The sequence below is a fragment of the Dipodomys ordii genome, unplaced genomic scaffold, assembly GCF_000151885.1.
Source record: "Dipodomys ordii isolate 6190 unplaced genomic scaffold, Dord_2.0 Scaffold84, whole genome shotgun sequence".
In the NCBI taxonomy this organism is placed as follows: Eukaryota; Metazoa; Chordata; class Mammalia; order Rodentia; family Heteromyidae; genus Dipodomys; species Dipodomys ordii.
Window position 1 is genome coordinate 6302340 of NW_012267300.1, and position 16383 is coordinate 6318722.

The window sequence follows — 16383 nt, forward strand, 5'->3', positions numbered from 1 at the left end:
ATGGTAAATATCCTTGAGTACAAAGAAGCTCAGGGAAAGTACCCAGGCCCTGAGTTCAAGCCCCAGGACCAGCGGGGCTGGAGGCGAGGAGGTGCAATCAACATGACCAAAAAAAAGCTATTAGAACTCTGAAAACAGTAGGTGATAACACAATGGTAATTGTTAACAGTTACACTTTACACTTATTTAGTCCTTAAATAATGTCTAGGTAAGATACTTTGTTTTTGTTGTCTAGTTTATAAACAAGGAAATTGATACCCATAGAAAGTAAGTAACTTGCACCTCAGTCTCAACAAGCTCAAAATTCCAGTCCAAGAAGTCTTGCTTCAGATCCTCTGATCTTACTTACCTGCTTCAACACTCCACAGAAGCCAAGGCCTTGGAGTCAACGGGCAAATAGCATTGTTCCTAACTATAGCCATTCCTCTCAAAAATCATGAATTCTTGTGTGTGTATGTGTGTGTGTGTGTGTGTTTTGGCAGGGGTGGGGGAAATGGGATGTTGGAAAACGCTGGGTATTGAACCCAGAGCCTCATACATAAAAGGCATTCTACCATTAAGCTATACACCAGCTCTGATCCTGAATTTTTCCAGTTCTCTTATTAATCTTGTTTCTACTTCCTTCTCCCCTTTTGATGGTTGAAATCCTGACTTCTAAAATGCTAAAACTTCCCTGGTTGGAGTTAATCTCCCCTTTCAATATTCTCTGTCCTATTGTGGGTCTCCTACATTGAAAGGTCTTTGCAAACCATATTAGATGGTTATGTCCTGATAAGGCCACTATACAAGTCTTTTTCATTATGCTTTGCTTTGCATACACTAAAAGTATTGAATTAATTCCCTTCTATTAAGGTCAGAGACAGACATTTCAAGCAGTGTCCCATCTAGCTTGCTTTCCCAAGCACTTTGATCTATTCCTTTCTCTCTCCTCCAAGAGAGAAGATGCATCTTTACTCTTTTTGGTGTTACCATGGTAGCCTGTAATACTTTGTGTCTGCCATCCACCAGAGACTGTTTCCATGGCAACCAGGTGAAGGCAATAGACATGAGCTGGATACAAGAAATGAATTTTGGTCTAAGAAGATGTGCCTTTAAATCTTTCTACCTTCAGATGTCCTTCCTCCCTCCCAACTTTTGTATTCTAATATATCCACAACTAGTTGGTACCTGGTTGAGAACTCTGAATGTGATGTGAAGCCAACTAACCAAGTTAAATCATGCAGAAAAGGAGCAAGGAAAAGCTGATCAACAACTACTTTAAAAAGTTGGATGAGACTGGGAAGTGGTAGAGCGCTTGCCTTGCATGCATGAGGCCCTGGGTTCCGTTCCTCAGCACCACATAAGCAGAAAAAAGCCGGAAGTGGTGCTGTGGCTCAAGTGGTTGGGTGCTATCCTTGAGCTGAAGAGCTGAGGGACAGCGCCCAGGCCCAGAGTTCAGCCCCCACAAGCATCCAAAAAAAAAAAAAAGTTGGGTGAGTTCTGTTAGCCATTCCAGATGATCTGTTCTCCAGAGCCCTTAAGAAGTTGGCTGGAGTTACTGGAGAGCCATTAGGCAGTTATTTTTGAGAGCAATGGGTAGATGGATGAGGTGCCTGAACACTGGAAAGGAGCCAGTCAGTGTTGGGTTTTAAGAAAGGGGAAACAATGACTTTGGAAATCAGAGAGTTGTCAAACTTGCCAGTGTTCCAGAAAGTTTTTGAGAGCTTCAATCAACTTTTAAGCATCAGGAGGCCTACTTGTTTGGAATAAGGGTGCTGAGGGTTAGCCTCTTCCCCAATTCTGGACACAAGAAAGCTAGTGGAGGTCCCTCTGGTGGCAGAAGGGTCGCTATGGAGCCACAGATGGTTCAGAACCCTCTTCTGTCCCAAAGCTGAATCAGCATGGGTACTTCACTTATCTAACTGAAACTTCTCATCCGTAAAAAGGAAATGATAGCTGGGCACTGGCATCTTACACTTGTAATCCTAGCTGCTCTGTAGGTTAATACTTAGAGGATCCTAAGATTACATCTCCAATTAACCAGAAAAGTACTGGACTGGAAGCATGGCCCCTGTGGTAGAGTGCTAGCTGTGAATTACAACAACAACAACAAAGACAAGTAAGAAAAAAAAGAAGCCAGGCACTAGTGGCCCACATCCATAATCCTAGCTATTTAAGAAGCTGAGATCTGAGGATGGTGGTTCAAAGCTAGCTCAGGCAGGAAAGTCTGGGAGATTTTTTTTTTTTTTTGGTTAGTTGTGGAACTTGAACTCTGGGCTTGGATGCTCTCTTCTCAACTCTTAAGCTCAAGGCCAGCGCTCTACCACTTGAACCATAGCACCACTTCCAATTTTCTGGTAGAAATAAGAGTCTCATGGAGTTTCCTGCCCGGGCTGGTTTTGAACCACGATCCTCAGATCTCAGCCTCCTGACAAGCTAGGATTACAGGCATGAGCCACCAATGCCCAGGTGGGAGATTCTTATCTCCAGTAAACTACTCAGAAAAAGCAAGAAGTAGCACTGTAGCTCAAATGGTAGAGTGCTAGCCTTGAGCAAAAATCTGCGCAGGGACAGAGCCGAGGCCCTGAGTTCAAGCCCCAGGATTGGCAAAAAGGAAAAACACAAGACAAGCACTGATGGCTCATGCCTATAATCCTAGCAACTCAGGAGGCTGAGATCTGAGGATCGCAGTTCAAAGTCAGCCCAGGCAGCAAAGTCCATGAGATTCTTTAATAAACCACCAGAAAACCAGAAGTGGTGCTGTGCTCAAGTGGTAGAGCCAAGGGACAGTGCCCAGGCCCAGAATTCAAGCCCCACGACTGACCAAAAAAAACAAAAAATACAAGACCCTGAATTTAAGCCTAGGATATCAGTGTACACACAAACACACACACACACATTCATGAGATATGATGCCTATCTCATTGTGAAGAGCTTGGAACTTGTTAGCTTGTTATTATCATTATTCCCATTCTTGTGAATGTCTACTCTCTTGATTTCCTCCTTGACCTCTTTCTCCTTTCCCAACTTTAGGAAATGCTCAAAGTTGTCAGAATCAAGGGAGGGGGCACTGTGAAAATAAACCTCAGTTCTTAGGCTCACATGGTCCTGTATCACAAACAACCAGTTGCTTTTTCAGAAAAACAAAGCTCACTAACCAAATCTCTCTCTGCAGCAGGTTAGCTATAGAGCAAGAATGCTGAAACCAAACCCTCTCCCAGTCTGCTCTAGGAAGCACTCGAGTCCTATCCTCTGCCCCAGTGCCTCTGTGGCCACTCTTTCTGGGTAATTAGTGGTCAGTTTGCAGTTAAAACTTTTCTCTAGGGTTAGAAAAACTCCAGGCCAGTTCTAGCCAAATGGAGGCACCACAGTAGAAATGTGTGTGTCCCTAGCTTAACCTTTTTACAATAAATTCTTAAGGCTTCACATATGTGGGTTGCATCTCATATACATATATGCTTAAAACTATGGGATGGCAAGCTCATACATGTGCAGATCCCTTTTTGAAAAAAAATCTACCAAGCCAGGTGCTGGTGGCTCATACCTGTAACCCTATCCACGCAGAAGACTGAGATCTGAGGTTTATGGTTCAAAGCCAGCCCAGGCAGGGAAGTCCATGAGACTCATCTCCAATTAGCCACCAGAAAACTGAAAGTGGAGCTGTGGCTCAAAGAGGTAGAGCATTCACCTTTAGCAAAAGAGCTCAGGGACAGAGACCAGGCCTTGAATTCAAGCCCCATGACCAACAAGAAAAAAAAAATCCTCATTTCCCTAAGATCAGCTCACTATTACTACTATGAACTCTTCTACTCCTCAACCCCTAGAAGACTGAAAAATTGAATCACATGCTTGTTCTTGAGCCACCTAGCTTGAGCCTGACCTTAGGAGCGCACTTTGTCTACTCAACTTGCTTTGTCACTTGTGTGTATGCCCATCAAATGCTTTGTCAGAGATGCCAAAAATCTGTGACCTTTATACAGAGGCACTGTCTGTACAGTCAGATAGAACCAGATGATTTTGAAAATTTAAGGTGAGTCCCACCTAAGTACCTTTAAGGCGCCTTTGCATTGTCTAGCCATGAAGGAAGAATCTCAAAGCCCTGCAGTCAAAATCCCTCTTAACCTCCCCAAGCATTTCTATCTTTGTTGGACTCCAGAGCCTATCCCTACTGTGGCAATGCCTAAAGACAAGTTACAATTTGAACAATAAAAAACTGAGTATAATACCTAGGCATGAATTGCCAGTCTTTTACCACTCACTCCCAAAATAATCACCTCAATAATGAATTCTAATTGTGAGTCTTATAGAGACACATTGGTTGGACCTTATCGTCCATATTTGCACATCAGGGTGGTGGTTTGCTTTGTTTTCTTCTTCTTTTTTTTTTTTAGTCATGGGGCCTGAACTCTGGGCTTGAGTGCTGTCCCTCAGCTCTTCAGCTCAAGGCTAGTGCTCTACCACTTGAGCCATAGTGCCATTTCCAGCTTTTTCTACTTAATGTGGTGCTGAGGAATGGAACCCAGGACCTCATGCGTACAAGGCAAGCACTCTACCACTGAGCCACCTTCTCAGCTCTTGCTTTGAATTTCTTAATCTGCCTGGGTCCCTAAATAAGAGAACAGGACACATGTTGCAAAAAGCATTACTTCAGGGGCTAGGAAGATGGCTCAGTGGTAGAGTGCTTGCCTTGCACACCTGAGGCCCTGGGTTCAATTCCTCAGTACCACATAAGCAGAAAAAGCCAGAAGTGGCGCTGTGGCTCAAGTGGTAGAGCACTAGCCTTGAGCTGAAGAGCTGAGGGACAGTATCCAGGCCCAGAATTCAGGCCCCACAGCCGACCCCCCCCTCAAAAAAAGCATTACTTCTTTGTGTGATGCATGTATTGATATGTGTGTATATATAATGCATGTACATATTGATAAAGTTGAGGTCTTTGCCCTTAACAAACCTACAAGACAGGTTTCTCCTTTTCTCTCTTCCTTTCTTTTCTTTCTCCCTTCCTTCTTTCCTTCTTTTTTTCTGTCTTTCTCTTGTGCCAGTACTGGGAATTGAATTCAGGGTCTGGGCTCTGTCCCTGAGCTCTTTTTTTATATGGTTAATTGGAGATGAGAGTTTCACAGACTTTCCTGCCTGTGCTGACTTTGAATCGCAATCCTCAGATCTCAGCCTCCTGAATAGTTAGGATTACAGGCTTGAGCTACTCAGCATAGGTTTCTTACTATAGTCTCATTGTAGATGTGGTAGCATATCCAAGATTCAGAAAAGGGGAAAGGTTCAGAGTGACTTCATCCACTGACTCCTATCAGAAAAACATGCTGAATGCTAACTGAAAAGGCTGCAAAGCTCCACTGAATTTGTATACAAAGCTTGAGTTTACAATGTCACCAGCCTGTGGAGTGTGACAGTATTAAAATAGATAAAAAGGGACCTTGGTCAGACACTGGTGGCTCATACCTGCAGTCCTAGCTACTCAGGAGACTGAGAGTTTAGGACTGCAGTTTGAAGCCAGCCCAGGGAAGAAAGTATGAGACACTTATCTGTAAGCCAGAAGTGGAGCTTGACTCAGGTGGTGGAGTGCTAGCTAGTCTGGTGCGCAAAAGGTCAGGGACAGCATCCAAGCCTTTGGTTCAAGCCCCAAGATCAACACACACACACACACACACACACACACACACACACGAACTTGGACATATCTATCAGAGAGCTAGCAAGGTGAGAAAAAAAGCGAAAAGTAGTGGCTCATGCCTGTAATCCTAGCTACTTAGGAGGCTGAGATCTGAGGATCATTTTCCAAGTCACTCCAGGCAGAAAACTCTGTGAGACTCTTATCTTCAATTAACCAGCAAAAAGGTAGAAGTAAAGCTGTGGCTGAAGTGGTAGAGGAGGAAGAAGAGAAGAAGGAGAAGGAGGAAGAAGAAAGAAAGGACAGGAAGGAAGGTCCTTCTTGCCTGTTTAGGGTCCCTAGTGAACTTGTCTCCATCATCTACTCACATTCTGTTACTTCTATTTTTTCCTCATAATGTAGTGAGTTGGTCACCATTTCTTGTCCAGCATTTGCTCAGGTGATGTCATCCCTCTTCCCCCATCTGTCTATAGGCTACATATCTTTCAAGGTCCAATTCCTAACATATGTCTTCCAGATGTATTGTTTATTCCAATCAGAGTTGCTAGAGCTTGTGATGTGGCCTATTTTGTGACCTTTTTAGATCTGTTTTAGCATTGTCATTACCTCATCCACCTCCCCAGCTTAACTGCAAGCTACTTGAGGACCAAGGACCATAACATATATGCATTTGTTATCCCAGAACAGTATTTGGCATATGTTTGGTACATGAGAAAAACAAAGTGTCTTCAAGTACTTGTGGAGGAAAGATAAAATATTCTAGAAAATTTTACTTAGATTGGTGTAGATTGAAAATAAAAATATGTGAGAGTAATAAACAAACATGGGGATCCCATGAGTCCCAAAGGATTCTATCCACAATCCTAGCACCCTCTCAGAAGAGGAGACCCTTGCTCCAATCTCTCTAAAGCAGTTAGATGTAGCAGGGCCTAAATGCACAACTGTAGCAAAGGCCCAGAGTAGAGGGATTCCTTCCCCTCCATAGGAACATGCTCTCCTTTGGTCACTCAGAGTAGAGCATGCAATCTATGTTCTGGACAAGGAGGAGCAGTTGTGGGAGCAATAGGAGATGCTAAGAGAGCATAAGCCTCTTACAATGGTTAAGAGGAGCACTTGAGAAGGGTTAAGAAGCTGGCATGGGCAGCTCAGGCTTCAGGGCCTTTTACCAATCCCTCATCCCCGCTCAGACCATTACCTCTATTGCCTTGATTAGAGGGAGGGAGAAGAGTGGCCTGGCTCTCAGAGAAGACCCCACCTCTCCAAGTCTGGCATGAGCCTGGCTTCAGCTTCCGTCTGTTCTGCACTCTTCCCTGTAGGCGTCTGAAGGGAACACACAGATGGGTCGGGCTGATGGGACTGGCTGAGCTGGGGGAAGGAAGATTCTTGGTGTGTAGCTCCCCTTCCTGGGGGAGGACCTGCCTTCATTGACACCTCTATTGTACAATACACATGCTCGAAATTTCTGTCACATGGAAGGCACTGGTCCTTTCTGGATCCTCCTCCTTTTCTTTTGCCACATTTGGCTATAAATTTTTTCCTTCTAGAACCTGCCCATCCCCCTTTGGCAGTAGCCACTACAGGCTCCATTGTAGTTTCTCCACTGCCTTTCTGACAGCGGCTTCTCAGCATTATTCATCTCTGTCCCCACAACTTTTTTTGGTCCTTTCTATGGAACACTGAGGGTTTATTGTAAATTAGTTTACTTAATTTTAAGCACTAATAAATGGCATAGTTGAAAACTCAAAGGGTAGAAGAAACACATACAATAAAAAAAAGTAAACCTATCCCTGTGTTCTTCCCGCCCATGTACAATCAGTACTACCAGTGTTGTGTAAATGACTGAGTGTAGATACATGTTAATCTGATGAAATCTGTGAACTCTGTCTTCAGATGCATTACTGTACAAACACATCAGGTTTTATCTGCCATTTTGTAAGAATCCCAGACCTCCATCTGTTGTCTGTACTAAAGATTTCAGATCTCTGTGCAAACTGAAATGCAGGACTCTATTCAAAGAATTTCAGGGCAGAAACAGGCCAGACCATTGAACCATTGAACTAAGTGTGGCCACATGTCCATAAAGCTAGCCCTGCAGCTCCTCTTTTTTTCTGATTCTTGTACTTTTCTCTCCCTCCCTTCCCCCTTCCTCCCCTCTTTCTCTCTGTATGTGAATGTGAATGTATGCTGTTAATGGAGCTTGAACTCAGGGCCTCACTTGCTTTGCTGTTTTCCTCAAGATTGGTGTTCTACTAGATAGGCCACACCTCCACTTCTGGCTTTTTGGTAGTTAATTGGAGAAAAGAGTCCTTCACGTGACTTTCTTAACAAGGCTAGCTTCCAATTATGATCCTCTGATCACATCTCCTGAGTAACTAGGATTACAAGCATGAGCCACCAGCATGCAGCAATTGCACTACCATCTTCATGATGATTCTTCTCATGTTTCAACTTGTTCTGGATTTCAGATTCATCTATTCAAAAAACTGCTGAGAGCCAGGTGCTGGTGTCTCATGCCTATAATCCTGGCTACTCAGGAAGTTGACATCTGAGGACTGAGATTCAAAGTCAGCCCAGGCAGGAAATTCCATTAGATTCTTATGTCCAATTACCCACCAAAAAAGCCAGAAGCAGAGCTGTGGCTCAAGTGTTTAGAATGCTTGCCTTGAGCACCAGCGCTCAGGCCCTGAGTTCAAGCCCCAAGACCAGCACCGAGGGATAGAGAGAGAGAGAAAAAAAAAGAGAGAGAGAGAGAGAGACTGAAATTCCATATGAACATTTCAAGCTCAGCATCTCCAAAATAGAGTTCACTTACCCTCCTCACTGTCACTGCCTTCAACTCCTAGTTGCTCACCTTACTCCTACCATTTGTGTCTCATACACTCTTGTTACATCCCATAAATGTTTTGCTTTTTTTATTTTTATTTTTGCCAGTCCTGGAGCTTGAAATCAAGGGCTGGGCACTGTCCTGAGCCTCTCGGTGCTCAAGGCTAGCACTCTACCACTTGAGCCACAACACCACTTTCAGCTTTTTCTGTTTATGTGGTACTGAAGAATCCAACCCAGGACTTCATGCATGCTAGGCAAGCACTCTACCACTAAGCCACATTCCCAGCCCTGCTTTTTGTTTTGAGATAGTCTCACTATATAGCCCAACTTGGCCTCAAACTCATAATTTTCCTATCTCAGCCTCCTGAGCAATTCTGACCTTTAAATACATGCTTCTTTTTTCTGCTATTTCCCTTAGAATGGCCCTTCATCACTCTCCCAGTGTGTCACTGTTACTGGCCCCTGACCTTAGCTCCACCTTGTCTCTGTTGCTCTAGTCCATCTACCTCTCCCCAATATCCCAACCATGTCACTTCCGTATTTGGAGACTTTCATGGGCTCACTTCCTACCAAGTTAGGCACAAACTCCTTTGCCTTGGCTAAAAGCCAGACTCTCTGTGGTGGGACTCCAAATCTTCTTTTCCATGCTCATCTTCTACCCCTCCTCTTCATGTCCCTGAGGTTTCAACCCAACTGTACACCCATCTGGTCCCTTATTGGCCCCATGTGTTTTCCTGCTTTTTAAATTTTGAACTGCTTCTTTGCATAGTCCTAGAGTTTAAAGCTTGCTAACTCTGCCATAGCCATGTAATTTCTCTGATCTTTTCACCACAACTATTGCATATGGCTCTGACCATAGTGTCCCTGCATTGCTTCTTCTGTACTTCCATCTCTTCCTCCCTTCCTCACTGGAAGGTAGAAATCTCAGAGTCAAAGCTAAATAAAACTGCCATATAGTATCAAGCATCCAGTGGAATTCTTAGTCCTGTTTCTTACTGGTAACCTGAAGCAAGTTACTTAAATTGTTTATCCCACTCTTACGAGGTAGAATATCTTATATAGGAGAGTGGTATTATTGCTGTCACATGACCACTCAGCAGAGACAGTCCCCCTTAGCTCTTCCCCAGCTGCAAGGATTTCGAAAACATGTCATCTCTCCATCAGGTTCTGGGAGACTGCATGTGGTGGGGTAAAAGCCTGGCCCTCAGGTACTCAGGTAGTTACATTGTGTGTCTAGGGGTGAGCAGAACTGCTGCCTCTGCTCCCTTTGTTCAAACTCACGGCTCAGGCAACAGCAGGCGTGGGCGTCCCCAGGGGAGGCAGTGACAGCTTCAGTACTCACACGGGCTTTGCAGGTGACAGCTGGGGCTGTGGGGTTCTGTCAGAGGAGACGCAGGCAGACCCCATCATGCCTCAGCTAATGGGCAACCTTGGTGGATATGCCTCTACTTTAACGGAGCCCAAGTCAAAGCTGAGCAGCTCTGGAAGGTAATGGTAGCTCCCAGCCTGCTTCCTGCAGAGTAGAGTAGGACAAAAATGGGACCTTCAGCCAGACAATAGTGGCTCACACCTAGAATCCTAGTTAGTTAAGAAGCTGATATCTAAAGATCGCAGTTTAAACCCAGCCTGGGGAGGAAAGTCCATGAGATTCATCTCTAATTAACCACCAGAAAAACAGAAGTGGAGCTGTAGCTCAAAGTAGTAGAGCATTAGCCTTGAACAGAAAAACAGGGATAGCACATAGGTCCTAAGTTCAGGCCTTATGACAAAAAAAAAAAAAAAGAGAGATGAGGCCTTCAGTTTGGAGACTTGGCCCCATTGTCTCACTGTTACTAAATTAATACTAAAAGATTCCAGCCTCTTTATATGTCCATTTTTCAGTTATCTTTTTTTTCAATTATCTTTTTTTTCTTAAGTTTTAGCAAGGATTTATTTTTAGCATAACAGAGTTAAAGCAGGGAATAAAGGAGAAAGAGAGATAGGAAAAGAGAAAAACATTGTTTGCTCCCATGAAATGACAGTTAAAGGCTCCAACCTGACTTTGTTATACGTATTTGTGTGTGTGTGTGTATGCGTGCACCCATGCGTGCATGCGTGCATGCATGTGTGAATCCTGGGGCTTGAACTCAAGAGTCTGCATGCTGACTCTGAGCTTATGAGGCCAGTGATCTACCACTTGAGCCACAGCTCATGAACTTTCCAGCCTGGTCTGTCTTCGAACAATATCCTCAGATCTCCGGAGTAGGTAAGATTACAGGCATGAGCCACCAGCCCATAACTTCTCAATTTTTATCTTTTGTTGTATGTGTATGTGTGCCAATCCTGGGGTCTGAACTCAGGCTCTGGGCACTGTTCCTGGGCTTTTGTGCTCAAGGCTAGCACTTTACTGTTCTCCACTTCTGGCTTTTTTTTTTTTAATTGGAAATAAAGGTCTCACAGACTTTCCTGCCTCGGCTGGCTTCGAACTGCAATCCCAGATTTGAGTAGGAAAGGTTACAGGTCTGAGCCATGGGTGCGCCACTGACCCTATTATCTTTAAAGGCCTGTTACCCTTTGAAATGGACTACCCTCGCCGGGCGCTGGTGGCTCACGCCTGTAATCCTAGCTACTCAGGAGGCTGAGATCTGAGGATCGCGGTTCAAAGCCAGCCCGGGCAGGAGAGACCATGAGACTCCTATCTCCAGTAAACCACCAGAAAACCGGAAGTGGCACTGTAGCTCAAGTGGTAGAGCGCTGGCCTTGAGCTGAAGAGCTGAGGGACAGCGCCCAGGCCCAGAGTTCAAGCCCCACAACCGACAAAAAAAAAAAAAAGACATGGACTACCCTAGAACCACAGCCTTCCTATAAATTTAGGTCCTTTGTTCCTCTGGGCCTCCTGAGTTTTCTTGTCTAAAACAGAAGTTTCCATCCACAGCCATTCCTTCTTCGGGGGCTCCAAAGACAAAAAGCCAACATGAACAGATGGCAATAGAAAAAATTCTTTATTGGAAGGGAAAGGGGTGGTCCCTTGCTGGTGCCTCCTGGGCCCTGGCCAAAGGGATTGCCACCACTCATCTCTACATCCTGGCAATCTAAAGGCAGAAAGTCTGTTCCACCTCACCTTTAATAACCTTAAAGGGGAAGTGCCACGGTGGACTCGTAAAAACAGAATCTAAACTCAAGAATAGCACTTCCAAGCCCTTGCCTTTAAGAACTAAGTTCTTAAGGGCAAAGTGGACCGGTTGCAGCAGGTAAGAGCCAGAAATTTTTCAGAAGTCTCTGGAAGAAGTGTCCGTGTTTTTACCTTTAAGATTCTTTAAGGTGAGGCATGTTCAGAGTAGAAAGGAGGTCAACTCCGTCCAGGAGTCTACAAAGCACTTTCCAGTTCTAGTTTTTACAGTCTCTACACAGGAAAGGTGGCCTAGCGTGAGTTAATAATAAAGCAAAACCCCTGGCAGAACTCTTTCCCCCAGTCCTGCCCCGCCCCGCCCCGCCCCGCCCCGCCCACTCCGCTCCACGCCGAGGTCCTGTCCGCGCCTTCAAAGCGCTCCCTGCCGCTAGCTGTCCAATGACAGCGTGGTGGGGGAGGGCAACGCCCGCGGGCCCCTCCCCCGGGTCACACCAGGGCATCCTGGGAGTTTTTGGTTTCCTAGACGGCCTCCCTAAAGGAAGCCAGACGGGGGCGGGGCGAAGGGGCGGGGGGAAAGGAGCGGTGGCTATGGCGACTGCCGTGGTCATAGCGACCAGGGCTCAGAGCACTGAGAGGTCGTGGCACGACCTGGAGCGCTGCTTGAAGAACTTGGCGTTGCGCGGCACCAGGTTGGCGAGGAAGCGCTTGGCTTTCTTGGTGAGGCTCTCACGGCGCGCGGGCGGCGCGGGGCCTTCGGGGCTGCCAGACTCAGGGCGCGGGACCCCAGTGCGGCCCCGGCCCCGCCGCAGCCGGATCTGTCGCACGACGCCCTCGAAGAGCTCCTGCGTGTTGTGGTGCAGCGCCGCCGACGTCTCGATGTGCTTGCAGCTCAGCGTCCCGGCCAGGTGGCGGCCCTCTGTAGGAAGGGACTGTCTCAGGTGCCCGCCGGGCATCGCGGTGCACCCAGCAAGGGTGGAGCCAGCCGAGGTCGGGGCATGAGGTGGAAAAAGGGAGGGACTACCGATTCCAACCCAGAGAACCCATCTGGTGGTAGGGTGATGGAGATGCGAAGGAGAAGGCGCAAGAGTGAGGGAGGAGAAGGGAACCCTAGAGCTGTAGGATAGCTGTTTGGGGCTGTATTGATTAGCCTGGGGCTAATGACAAGTGTTTGCACACCGAGGAGGATAAAACCAGGCCCTGGGGAGAAGAGGTGACCCAGAGGGGAGAGCATTCTGTTGAGGTTGGAAGCATGGAATTGGTTTAGGATACACACCCTCCAGTGACACCTCCCGGGAACGGGCCAGGTCACTCTTGTTTCCAACAAGGATGACAGGAAGGTCGTGGTGGGGCCTCCCAGCCCGAAGCCGAAGTAAAGTCTCTGGAACTTTGGAAAAGCTTCGTCGATCAGTGACTGAGAAGACGATGAGAAAGGCATCCCCGGTCTGAAGACAGTGGTCCTGCAGCCACCCTCCAGAGTCCCCCTGCAGATGAGCAGAGAATGTTAGGGCTGTTGTCATAGAGGATTCTACCCAGCACTTCAAGATGAGGAATCAGACTGTGAAGGAGAAGCCACTTGCTTAGGACAGCAAGCTAAGGAACAGCAGAATCTCCACATCCACTGTGTATTTGTTAGTAATGTGAGCCCCACCTGGGAGGCCTGGGGACCTAGGATCATAGACTAAGCCATTCTACTGTGTGTATGCGTGTGCATGTATGCCAGTACTGGGGCATGAACTCAGGTCCTCCTTGTCCACTATCTCCAAAAGGCTGGCACTCTACCACATAGTCATTTCTTCCACTTCCAGGTTTTTGCTAGTTAATTGTTGGTAAGAGTCTCTTGTATTTGTCTATCTGGGCTGGCTTTGAACCAAGATACTCAGATCTCAGCCTTCTGAGAAGCTAGGATTGTCTTGGCTCCACCCTGCTTTCTTATGATTAAGCTCTTGAGTCAGAAAAGAATACTATTCAAGAGTATATAATTGGGCTGGGAAGGTGGCTCAGTGGTAGAGTGCTTGCCTCTCATGTACGAGGCCCTGGGTTCCATTCCTCAGCACCACATAATCAGAAAAAGCCCGAAGTGGCGCTGTGGCTCAAGTGGTAACCTTGAGCTGAAGAGCTGAGGGACAGCATCCAGGCCCAGAGTTCAGCCCCCATGACCAACAACAACAACAAAAGAAGTATAAAATTGAAGAGTATCTCATTTATACAGTAACTATGTTCAAATATTGAGAAGCCCTTATCCCCTCCTCTTGCCTGGTACCCCAGAGCCCTGAGTTGTTGTCCTGTTTTGTGACACTCCTAGGCAGAATAATTTATGGATGGGGTTAATTTCTGGGTGTCCAGCCTGAACTGAAGTTACAGGATTTGTCAAAGTTAGACCTTAACTTTCTCCAGAATCAGGTTTTATGGCCACTGGCCATAGTGTGCAAACTAATATGGATCTTTGCCCTCTGAGGGGATACAAATGAAAAGTAGTGTTTCATAGAGAAAATGGGACTTCAGTCCCACTTGCCCTTGGCCAGAATGTCATTCCCCATTCCTTCCAGTTTTGTCAGCTGCTTGGAGCCACACTTTAGTCCTCACCTGTTCCCAGATGTCATAAACAACTAAGGTCACTTCCTCTTTATCCACCATGATGCGTCTCTCATAGGTGTCCTCTGTTGAGAAATAGCGTGAGTAAAGCCAATTAGGTTTTCCATCACTTGTGAGGCCTGATAACCAGGAGCACCTCAGATTTTAGCACCAGGGGACTTCCTCTGGGGAGATTGCCACAGAAAGCACTTCTGTCTTTCAGGGGTTGCTTATGCCAAGAGTATTCATGCCTGATTAGGGCCCCCAGAGTCCCCTCAGCCCATGAAACCTCCCCTAATACCTGAGTTCTCAGGGTCATGAGCTGTGTCCCCTTGGAGACCGCCGAAAGTGCCTGCTAGGGTGCTCTTGCCCACGCCACCTTCCCCAACTAGCATCACCTTGAAGATGCCATCCTTTTGGGCAGGAGCTGCCTCTCCTGAGCCCAAGGAATCAGAGGAGCCAGAGGATGAGGCCTGAGGTGGCCAGTCAAGTTCATCCACAGCCTGGGCCCGCCGCAGCTGGTGCTTGTAAGGCACAGGCATGCTGCCTCTTCGTCTGGGGGCTCCCAGGGCAGAGGGTGGCCCATTCCGGTCCAACCCTGCCAACAGTTTCTCCTGCTTCTTGAGAAGTGAAGCATCTGCTTCTGGAGGAGCAAAGGAAAGCCATGAGTGGGATAGACCCAGCCATCTACAGAGAGCTTAACTCAGGTCTTTCCAGCTTCAGAGGCCTAGCCACACCCAGTCAATGACCATGACCCACGGAAAACTGAGCTCTCTGGCCCAATCCTGAACACTAAAGTCCCCCAGAACTTCCTTCTAGAGAATTAACATGAGATAGATCTTCCCCACCATGGCCTCAGCCATAACCTGTTCAAAACATGCCTCGTGCAGGGAGGCACCTGTGTACAGGCTCACACCCACTCACACTTTACACTGACAGTCACACCCCTCGACTAGGCCTCTGCCCCTGGGGGTAGCTCCTTCCACCCACCCAGAGCCTTGCCTTCCATTGCTTCCTGCACTCGTGAACCCCAAACTGAGGAGGGACAGAAGGGATGAGAAGCTGAAACAATCACCCGGATCCTAGGGAGTAGGTAGGGGCAGTCAAAAACTTTGTAGGGAATCTGTTTCCAGAGCTTTGTAAGATAATGTGTATGTTAGTCTGTGTGAGTGTATATGTGTGTGTGTGGGGGTCTGCTTCCTGTGGCCCCATAGGTAAGTACCCTCCGGTACACTGCTATGTGTGAAAACCCTGCGTCCCTAGCTGTCCCTGGAAGAGAGAGACTTTTGTGTTGGTAGAGAGGTGAGGTGGAGAATGTACGTTCGTGTGCATGAGAGTGAGGGTGACAATGCAAGGGTCAGGGTAACTGGAGGAGGAACAACAGACATAACAAAGGGGGATGGAGAGAGGCTGTAAATAGCACAGATCAATACTTGGCTGGCAGCCAGGGACTCCAGGAGCCAGAAGAAACCCTTACAACAGGTCCCCAGGGAAGGCCCCCCACCCCCACCCCATGGGTGATTCCCAGGCTTGTGGACTGTCATTTTCTTTCTTCTCTTTCCTTTGGTCAGCCCAGGCCTGTTTGGAATTAGACTGACCCAGGAGCCACGGACCAGTTTCTTAAAGCAGAGCCCTGGGAGTGATGGGGGAAGGGGGCGTTTGGATAATTATTTTTCCCCTCCACCCTGTCCCACCCAGCCCATATATGAATGGAGTCTTCTCCACTTCTTACTTGCTTCATCCCTCTTGCTGATCGAACCCCTATTGCTGACATCCCCACCAAAGCTTCAACTCCCACCACCATGGTTTTAGCCAGAACCTGCTCAGGTTAGTCCTTACCTGGTGTGGGTGTCCCTGGTGGGGAGGCCTGCTGGCTGCCGGAGGGACAAAGTGCTGTGGTTTCTGTGTCCATGTCCATATCCATATCGTGGTCCGTGTGCATCAGTGTGTGTGTGCATCCACACAGGAGTGCAGACCAGCAGCTTGTGGCACCAGCTCCCTCAGCAGCTCTGTCAGCTTTCCCCTTTAAATACCACCCCCCCCAGCCCTCCCCGCAGACACCTGGGGAAATTGTCCCGCCCCCTGATGAGGTCACATATGCTAATGAGCAGTGATGTCAGCGGGATTCCCTCCTTCGGCCCCCCCTCCCTTTTCTTTGTGTCATTTCCCGCTGGGAGCAAACTGGAGGCAGAGCTGAGTTAAGGCAAGACAGAACAAAGTCGGAGGGGTTGAAGAGGCAGGTTAGAGGGTTGAGCTGTGTGTGGTGTGTGTTCCC

General features: G+C 47.3%; 1 protein-coding gene across 1 annotated transcript; it reads right to left on the reverse strand.

Annotated features, from left to right (window-relative positions):
- Positions 1-12157: 12157 nt before the first annotated feature.
- On the reverse strand, positions 12158-16050 carry Rem2 (RAS (RAD and GEM)-like GTP binding 2). The gene is made up of 5 exons (XM_013025368.1): positions 15948-16050; positions 14410-14751; positions 14121-14194; positions 12811-13018; positions 12158-12453 (listed from the first exon to the last, which is right to left on the reverse strand). Exons 1-5 carry the CDS (start codon positions 16048-16050, stop codon positions 12158-12160), a joined length of 1023 nt encoding a protein of 340 aa, XP_012880822.1.
- Positions 16051-16383: the final 333 nt, after the last annotated feature.

Coding starts and splice junctions, on each gene's coding strand:
- Rem2 (XM_013025368.1), bottom strand. CDS start 16,050: ATGCACACGGACCACGATATGGATATGGACATGGACACAGAAACCACA. Junction 14,752..15,947: donor ACCAGGGACACCCACACCAG/GTAAGGACTAAC, acceptor TTGCTCCTCCAG/AAGCAGATGCTTCACTTCTC. Junction 12,454..12,810: donor CCGGGAGGTGTCACTGGAGG/GTGTGTATCCTA, acceptor CCCTTCCTACAG/AGGGCCGCCACCTGGCCGGG.